This window comes from Hylobates moloch, unplaced genomic scaffold, assembly GCF_009828535.3.
Source record: "Hylobates moloch isolate HMO894 unplaced genomic scaffold, HMol_V3 SCAFFOLD_5, whole genome shotgun sequence".
Taxonomy (NCBI): Eukaryota; Metazoa; Chordata; class Mammalia; order Primates; family Hylobatidae; genus Hylobates; species Hylobates moloch.
This window is the reverse complement of record NW_026652280.1, coordinates 105948420-105956822: the sequence shown is the minus strand read 5'-3', so window position 1 is coordinate 105956822 and position 8403 is coordinate 105948420. Positions and strand designations below refer to the sequence as shown.

At 44.1% G+C, this 8403-nt stretch overlaps 1 protein-coding gene across 1 annotated transcript; it reads left to right on the top strand.

Annotated features, from left to right (window-relative positions):
- Positions 1-1611: 1611 nt before the first annotated feature.
- On the top strand, positions 1612-5247 carry TXNIP (thioredoxin interacting protein). The gene is made up of 8 exons (XM_032151638.2): positions 1612-2170; positions 2709-2781; positions 2894-3041; positions 3154-3256; positions 3389-3645; positions 3751-3907; positions 4021-4172; positions 4303-5247. Exons 1-8 carry the CDS (start codon positions 1921-1923, stop codon positions 4336-4338), a joined length of 1176 nt encoding a protein of 391 aa, XP_032007529.1. The 5' UTR covers positions 1612-1920; the 3' UTR covers positions 4339-5247.
- Positions 5248-8403: the final 3156 nt, after the last annotated feature.

Genomic DNA, 8403 nt, shown 5'->3' with positions numbered 1-8403 from the left:
CAATGAATAGGTTTTTTTTTTGTGTTTTTTTTTTGCTGATTGGGTAGGGTTTCAATATACTTGAATGCGTCTTAGTTACCTCTCCATCTCAATCTTGGGACATTATCTTCCTCTTTCCAGCACAAGGAATTAGATAATAATCTTCTGATACCCCAGCACAGATATGGGAAGGGTCTAAAAGGAGGAAGAATTCCTGCACTTTTGCATACAGGTTTTTCTTACTACATTTAAGAGTAAGTTCTCAGTACTCAGCTCCTAAAGCCTCTCACAGCCAGCAGGGGAAAATCCATCTGACAGCTGGCCAAACGAAACCAACAAAGAATGAAGAGGGAGGGTAGGGTCTCTTCTGGCTTGAATTTATAGTGCTCTGGTGACCGATCTTTCTTCCCTTTTCCTTCTTACTGTTTTCTAAACCGTTTAGGAAAAAAAATTTGAAATTATTTTTTAAAATTGTTCCTTCAAACAGGTGTGTGGCCATCTCTTCACTGAAAATTTGGATATAAACAAGAGGACTTTCTTGCTTTTAACCAGATTTATGGATGTACATTTGATTTAGTGAGTTGGGAGAGGGGATGGAGACAAGAAAGAGTGAACATAACTCTGGAAGAAAGTGAAAAGAGTGAAGCATCCTTTTTTTCCCCTTTTTCCTTTTCCTCCAGAAGCAGGTGGGGAGTGGAAGATAATGAGCGCCCGGGCACACCTCACTAAAGAGGTAATGAGGTAAATGGGGAACATAGACAAAGTGTTCCCCAACTTTGCAGGTAGAAATTGAAGAGATGACAGGATAAGCAACAGGATGTAAACACGCCCGTCCTATTTCCGTTCCAGAGAACAGAAAGAACAGAAGAGAGGGTACGGGGCGGGGGGTGGTGAGGAACAGCACAGGCACGCAGCCCTCAGCCCTAGCCCCAAGGGATTGGAACGGAAAGGAGAAGACATCAGTCCTACAGACGCAATGAGGCCTGAAAGTTCTCCTTTCCCTCAGAGATGGTGGTGTTTTTTATCCTTAATAGGGATACGGGGCAAGAGAAGGACAAAGGGCTGTTCCTGAACAGTAACACCAAGCATTCTGCGCTCCACAGCCCCAAACCTAAAGGTATTCTTGGAGCTATGCGATTTTCACACACTTGCTATTTATGAGCCAGGAATAAACGACAGGTTCTAAAGTAATTGCACTGGCTAAGACTAGGCATGAAATTCCCTCATAAGCACATTTTCCTTTTACCTCAAAACACCGCTCTCAGACCAGAAACGTCCACACCCGCCCTCCGATGGCCTGTCGCCCTGGCTAGGTTTTAGGGTCAGTGGGATCCTCCTTCCAGTGGACCCGGGGAAAGACGCTCAACAACCCCCTCCTTCCCCTCCTTCCCCTCCTTCCTCTCCTTCCCCCCTCCCTGCGCCGCTCCATAGCACAACAACCATTTTCCCCGCCAGGAGCACACTGTGTCCACGCGCCTCAGCGATCTCACTGATTGGTCGGGCTCCTGGTAAACAAGGGCCGGGCAGCCAATGGGAGGGATGTGCACGAGGGCAGCACGAGCCTCCGGGCCAGCGCTCGCGTGGCTCTTCTGGCCCGGGCTACTATATAGAGACGTTTCCGCCTCAGGCGTGAAACTAACCTCTCTTTCTCCCTAAAGGAGTGCTTGCGGAGATCGGATGTTTTCTCCAGCAACTCGGGGGAAGAAGGTTTTTTCTCTGAAATCGCTTAGTATAACCAGCGGCGTAAATTTTTTGGACGCCTTTTCGAAAATCTAGTAGTTAATATTCATTTGTTTAAATCTTATTTTTAAGCTCAAACTGTTTAATACCTTCATTCCTTAGAAAGAGTGAAATAATTTTTTGCAAAGGAGTTTCCTCGATTTGGAGCCTTTTTTTTTCTTCCACCGTCATTTCTAACTCTTAAACTAACTCAGTTCCGTTATGGTGATGTTCAAGAAGATCAAGTCTTTTGAGGTGGTCTTTAACGACCCTGAAAAGGTGTACGGCAGTGGCGAGAAGGTGGCTGGCCGGGTGATAGTGGAGGTGTGTGAAGTTACTCGTGTCAAAGCCGTTAGGATCCTGGCTTGCGGAGTGGCTAAAGTGCTTTGGATGCAGGGATCCCAGCAGTGCAAACAGACTTCGGAGTATCTGCGCTATGAAGACACGCTTCTTCTGGAAGACCACGCAACAGGTAAGCGGCCCAATTCGTTGCTGGAGGGTGAAAGCTGATTAGAGAATTGAGTACACAAAACCTGTACGAAATGTTTTAAGTTGCTCAGTTTGAGTGGTTTGAATTACGTGGTGTTGCTTCCTTTTTTCTGTTTTAATCTGCAGACATTCTCCCCCCACCCACCAAAAAAAAAAGGGGTGATTTGTACAGTGTTTTATGGTCTGTGTCCTAAAGGTGATCCTGAGGGGCGTTGCCTCGGGTAGTTAAAGTCTTATGTGTGCATAAGTTGCTTATTCTTTGTCTACTTCCTGTGTGAGATGTTAGTAGAGAACTGTCCTGGGTGAATCTTTCAGCATTGCAGGGCTTGGCAACTTGCTGCCCAACAAAATACATCAGAATTTCTCTTTAAGAACAATGTGGGATGATTAAAAGTATACATATATGGGATGAAACTGGGGTACTTCAATACCTTGCATGCCACCCAAGCATTCATTATCACACAGATGCATTTTAAGTGTAACAGGAAGCCTAATGGCTACTCAATTTTCTTTCCCTTCAGGTGAGAATGAGATGGTGATCATGAGACCTGGAAACAAATATGAGTACAAGTTTGGCTTTGAGCTTCCTCAGGGGTAAATATCAGCTAAATGCACCTTTGAACTTTTCTGTCTAAAATACCTTGTCCTCCTTTGATCACTTACTGTTCTTGGAGAGCATTTTAAAATTTTCATTTTCTTGACACAGGCCTCTGGGAACATCCTTCAAAGGAAAATATGGGTGTGTAGACTACTGGGTGAAGGCTTTTCTTGACCGCCCGAGCCAGCCAACTCAAGAGATAAAGAAAAACTTTGAAGTAGTGGATCTGGTGGATGTCAATACCCCTGATTTAATGGTGAGATTCATTTTAAAGATTCTATTCTCCTGGGTCATGGGCATGATAAATCAGACGTCTTGGGAATTAGATGGAAGCATCTGAAAACACCTTTTTGTCCCCTTCTACATAGGCACCTGTGTCTGCTAAAAAGGAAAAGAAAGTTTCCTGCATGTTCATTCCTGATGGGCGAGTGTCTGTCTCTGCTCGAATTGACAGAAAAGGATTCTGTGAAGGTAAAATCCTAGTGCTTATGGCAGTTATAACAGGAACTGGGTTTAGGTGCAAGGGCATGGGACTGGGGTAGAGGAAGTGTCATTAACTATACTGAGTATCAGTTAGTAAGTTTTCATCTTTCTCGTTGCTAGGTGATGAGATTTCCATCCATGCTGACTTTGAGAATACATGTTCCCGAATTGTGGTCCCCAAAGCTGCCATTGTGGCCCGCCACACTTACCTTGCCAATGGCCAGACCAAGGTGCTGACTCAGAAGTTGTCATCAGTCAGAGGCAATCATATTATCTCAGGGACATGCGCATCATGGCGTGGCAAGAGCCTTCGGGTGCAGAAGATCAGGCCTTCTATCCTGGGCTGCAACATCCTTCGAGTTGAATATTCCTTACTGGTGGGTAGATGCAGGGTGGCTTCAGCAGAGAAATTGTTCATCTGTTACCACAACTGTCTTGTTTCTCCAGACCGCTGGTCTAACAAACTGCCATCTTCTTTCTAGATCTATGTTAGCGTTCCTGGATCCAAGAAGGTCATCCTTGACCTGCCCCTGGTAATTGGCAGCAGATCAGGTCTAAGCAGCAGAACATCCAGCATGGCCAGCCGAACCAGCTCTGAGATGAGTTGGATAGATCTGAACATCCCTGATACCCCAGAAGGTGAGCCAGACCTAATGTCTTTTCTTCCTTTCTGGTCTACGTGGGTTTGTAAAATTGTGATGGTCCAGCATTTCTTGGGCAGGCTTCTTATGTGGCCATATTTTCTTTTCTAGCTCCTCCCTGCTATATGGATATCATTCCTGAAGATCACCGATTGGAGAGCCCCACCACTCCTCTGCTAGATGACATGGATGGCTCTCAAGACAGCCCTATCTTTATGTATGCCCCTGAGTTCAAGTTCATGCCACCACCTACTTATACTGAGGTGAGAATTGTCATCTTTACTGTTAAATTTGTCCTAAGCTTTCTATAAGAAGTTGACTTAGATTGATTGCTAAACTGGTTTGTTCTTTTTAGTTCTTACCTGAACTGAAGTAGTCTGTTTCCTTCTTTAGGTGGATCCCTCCCTCCTCAACAACAATGTGCAGTGAGCATGTGGAAGAAAAGAAGCAGCTTTTTACCTACTTGTTTCTTTTTGTCTCTCTTCTGGACACTCACTTTTTCAGAGACTCAACAGTCTCTGTAATGGAGTGTGGATCCACCTTAGCCTCTGACTTCCTAATGTAGGAGGTGGTCAGCAGGCAATCTCCTGGGCCTTAAAGGATGCGGACTCATCCTCAGCCAGCGCCGATGTTGTGATACAGGGGTGTTTGTTGGATGGGTTTAAAAACAACTAGAAAAACTCAGGCCCATCCATTTTCTCAGATCTCCTTGAAAATTGAGGCCTTTACAGTAGTTTCGGGTCAGGTAAAAATGGCCTCCTGGCATAAGCTTTTCAAGGTTTTTTGGAGGCCTTTGTAAATTGTGATAACAACTTTGGACCTTGAACTTATGTATCATGTGGAGAAGAGCCAATTTAGCAAACTAGGAAGATTTAAAAGGGAAATTGTGGCCAAAACCTTGGGAAAAGGAGGTTCTTAAAATCAGTGTTCCCCTTTGTGCACTTGTAGGAAAAAAAGAAAAACCTTCTAGAGCTGATTTGATGGACATTGGAGAGAGCTTTCCCTGTGATTATAAAAAAGGAAGCTAGCTGCTCTACGGTCATCTTTGCTTAGAGTATACTTTAACCTGGCTTTTAAAGCAGTAGTAACTGTGCCCCACCAAAGGTCTTAAAAGCCATTTTTGAAGCCTATTGCACTGTGTTCTCCTATTGCAAATATTTTCATATGGGAGGATGTTTTTCTCTTCTAAGGTGATGTTCTTAGCACTTTAGTTCCTGTCAAAGTTTTTGTTCTCCCCTTCTGCCATCTTAAATGTAAGCTCAAACTGTTCATCTATGTGTCTCTAGGGTTAAGCCCAAAGACAAAAAAAAAATTTTACTACTTTTGAGATTGCCCCAATGTACAGAATTATATAATTCTAACGCTCAAATTATGTGAAAGGGTTGCTGCTGTCAGCCTTGCCCACTGTGACTTCTCCAAACCCAAGGAGGAACTCTCGATCAAGATGCCCAACACTGTGATCAGAACCTCCAAATACTGCCATGAGAAACTAGAGGGCAGGTGTTCACAAAAGCCCTTTGAACCCCCTTCCTGCCCTGTGTTAGGAGATAGGGATATTGGCCCCTCACTGCAGCTGCCAGCACTTGGTCAGTCACTCTCAGCCATGGCACTTTGTTCACTGTCCTGTGTCAGAGCACTGAGCTCCACCCTTTTCTGAGAGTTATTACAGCCATAAAGTGTGGGCTGAAGATGGTTTCATGTTTTTGTATTACATATCTTTTTGTATGGTAAAGACTATATTTTGTACTTAACCAGATATATTTTTACCCCAGATGGGGATATTCTTTGTTAAAAATAAAGTTTTTTTAATGGAAAAAAAAATGTCTGTGAGATGGCTTTGGAGAAGTTTTTGGAAAGAAGGTGTGTCTAAAGGAGTTTTCCTCTACTTAACAATCCACACTAATGAAAACCTTGTAGAGAGAACACTCCCTATGGACCCTGAGGAATGTCGGCAGAGTGGGGGCTAGAAGGTGAAGAGGGATACAGTTTGAGGCATGTTTCAGACTCGCTGAAAAACTATACTGGGATTTTCAGGTTGTCTAAACTAGTTTTCCAAATCCATAGTTAATCATTACTAAATTCCTTCAGTTTTGGAGTTCATGGGTTCTTGAAATACAGGGAAATGATGTTTATGAGGGAATTTGAAAGAAAAGAGTGGAGGTTCCTTTTTTTTTTTTTTTTTGAGACAGTCTCACTCACCCAGGCTGGAGTGTAGTAGCATGATCTCAGCTCACTGCAGCCTTGACTTCCTGGGCTCAAGTGATCCTCCCATCTCCGCCTCCCACATAGCTGGGCTACAGGCATACACAATTACATTCAGCTAATTGTGTGTGTGTGTGTTTTCTACGCTCAGCTAATTTTTTTATTTTTTGTAGAGTTGGGGTTTTGCCATGTTGTCCAGGGTGGCCTCAAACTTCTGGGCTCAAGTGATCTGCTGGCCCTGGCCTCCCAAAGAGTTGGGAATACAGGCGTGAGACACCACACCCAGCTGAAGATCCCTTTTTTACAATATGGTTTTATCATAGGGTTTCTTCCCAATGTAAACTTGATTTATATACTAACAAGGATAACTTCAGGACTTAAGAGGTTATAGAGTTGTGAGTATTAAGTTCTTTGGAGGCAGCTAACCATTTTTTTATTTTCACAGTTCCTATCCGAGCACATAACTCAGTAAATGTTTGCTAACTATTCAACTCCACCCTCATCCCTTAGAATGCTTTGGTGGTTCCTATTCCTTGTAGGGTAATAGTAGTAGAGTAATACCACAATCCCATGTTTAATTGGTGTGATTTTCATTTATTTATTTATTTTGAGATAGAGGCTTGCTCTGTCTCCCAGGCTGGAGTGCAGTGGCCCAATCTTGGCTCAATACAACCACCACCTCCCAGGTTCAAGTGATTCTGCTACCTCAGACTCTTGAGTAGTTGGGATTACAGGCATGAGCCACCACACCCAGCTAATTTTTAATTTTTAGTAGAGACGGGGTTTCACCATGTTGGCCAGGCTGGTCTCGAACTCCTGACTGCCCGTGATTCACCCGCCTCAGCCTCCTAAAGTGCTGGGATTACAGGTGTGAGCCACGGCGCCCGGCAGTGATTTTCATTCCTAAAGAACTGACAGGTGAGAAACCCTGGGATGGCCAATTTAAATATTTGCACAGATCTGGTCCTGGCCCTTATTTGGGAATTGGTTTTTCTGAGGACTTCCACAAACTAATTCCAAATAACAGGCTCCTGGAAATTCTACGTGAAATCAATGTGGAGTGTTGTAGCCCTAGCTATTCACGAGGCTGAGGCAAGAGGATCATTCAAGCCCAGAAGTTCTAGGTTACAGTGAGCTATGATTGCACCACTTGCACTCCAGCCTGGGGCACAGATTTTGTCTCATAAATAAATAATAAGCAAACTAAAATCAATGTGAACTTAACAGAAAGTGAGATTTAAAAGATCCTTTTCCATTTCAATCTTCATTTTTCGTTTATCTTTCATTTTCCATAGCACTCTCCTCCCTCTCTTTGTCTCTCTTTCATTACCAAAGTGTCAGTCTCTATTTCTCCCTATTGCCAGGGTGACTTTCACCTGAACTCTCCACCCCTTTCTCACCTGTTCAACAATTTAGTGGCTCCTCTCCTTCAAATCTGTGACCAGGAAATTAGGTCAAAGTTGATGGAAAAGTTTTTTCTGTAGCTTGTTTTCCAGGGACTAGAGGGGTGAAGCAATGACAAGAGCAGGCCAGAGAGCAGTACAAAGGAATGGAGAGACCATGGAGTACATGAGCCTGGTTGTTTGTGTGCACAGTTGGGCTACCAGTACCCAATATGAGAAGAGGGATGGCTTTGAAAGGATAGATAACTTCATACCCAAGGCCTTTTAGAGATCTGATCCTAGGGCCAGGCAGAGTGGCTTACGCCTGTAATCGCAGCTACTCAGGAGGGTGAGGAAGGAGAATCACTTGAACCCAGGAGGTGGAGGTTGCAGTGAGCCCAGACTGCACCACTGCACTCCAGCCTGGGCGACAGAGCAAGACTATCTCAAAAAAAAAAAAGGAGATCTGATCCTGGAAGGGCCAGAACATGGGCATCTCCTCCAGATACCCTTAATATCCTTTATCCAGCTGTCCAAATAGAACTTTCTATGACAATGGAAATGTTCAATGCAGTAGCCACTAGCCCTGAAATGTGGCTACTGTGACTGATAAACTGATTTTTTTTCTTATTTTATTTTATTTTTTTTTTTAGATAGGGTCTCATTCTGTCTCCCAGGCTTGAGTGCAGTGGCACAATCTTGGCTCACTGCAGCTTTGACCTCCCAAGCTCAGGTGATTCTCCCACCTCAGCCTCCCAAGCAGCTAGAACTACAGGCACATGCCACCATGCCCAGCTAATTTTTTGTATTTTTTGTAGAGACAGGGTTTCACCATGTTGTCCAGGCTGGTCTTGAACTCCTAGGCTCAAGCAATCTGCCCACTTTAGCCTCCCAAAGTGCTGTGCACACT

Coding starts and splice junctions, on each gene's coding strand:
- TXNIP (XM_032151638.2), top strand. CDS start 1,921: ATGGTGATGTTCAAGAAGATCAAGTCTTTTGAGGTGGTCTTTAACGAC. Junction 2,782..2,893: donor GGCTTTGAGCTTCCTCAGGG/GTAAATATCAGC, acceptor TTCTTGACACAG/GCCTCTGGGAACATCCTTCA. Junction 3,257..3,388: donor CAGAAAAGGATTCTGTGAAG/GTAAAATCCTAG, acceptor TCTCGTTGCTAG/GTGATGAGATTTCCATCCAT.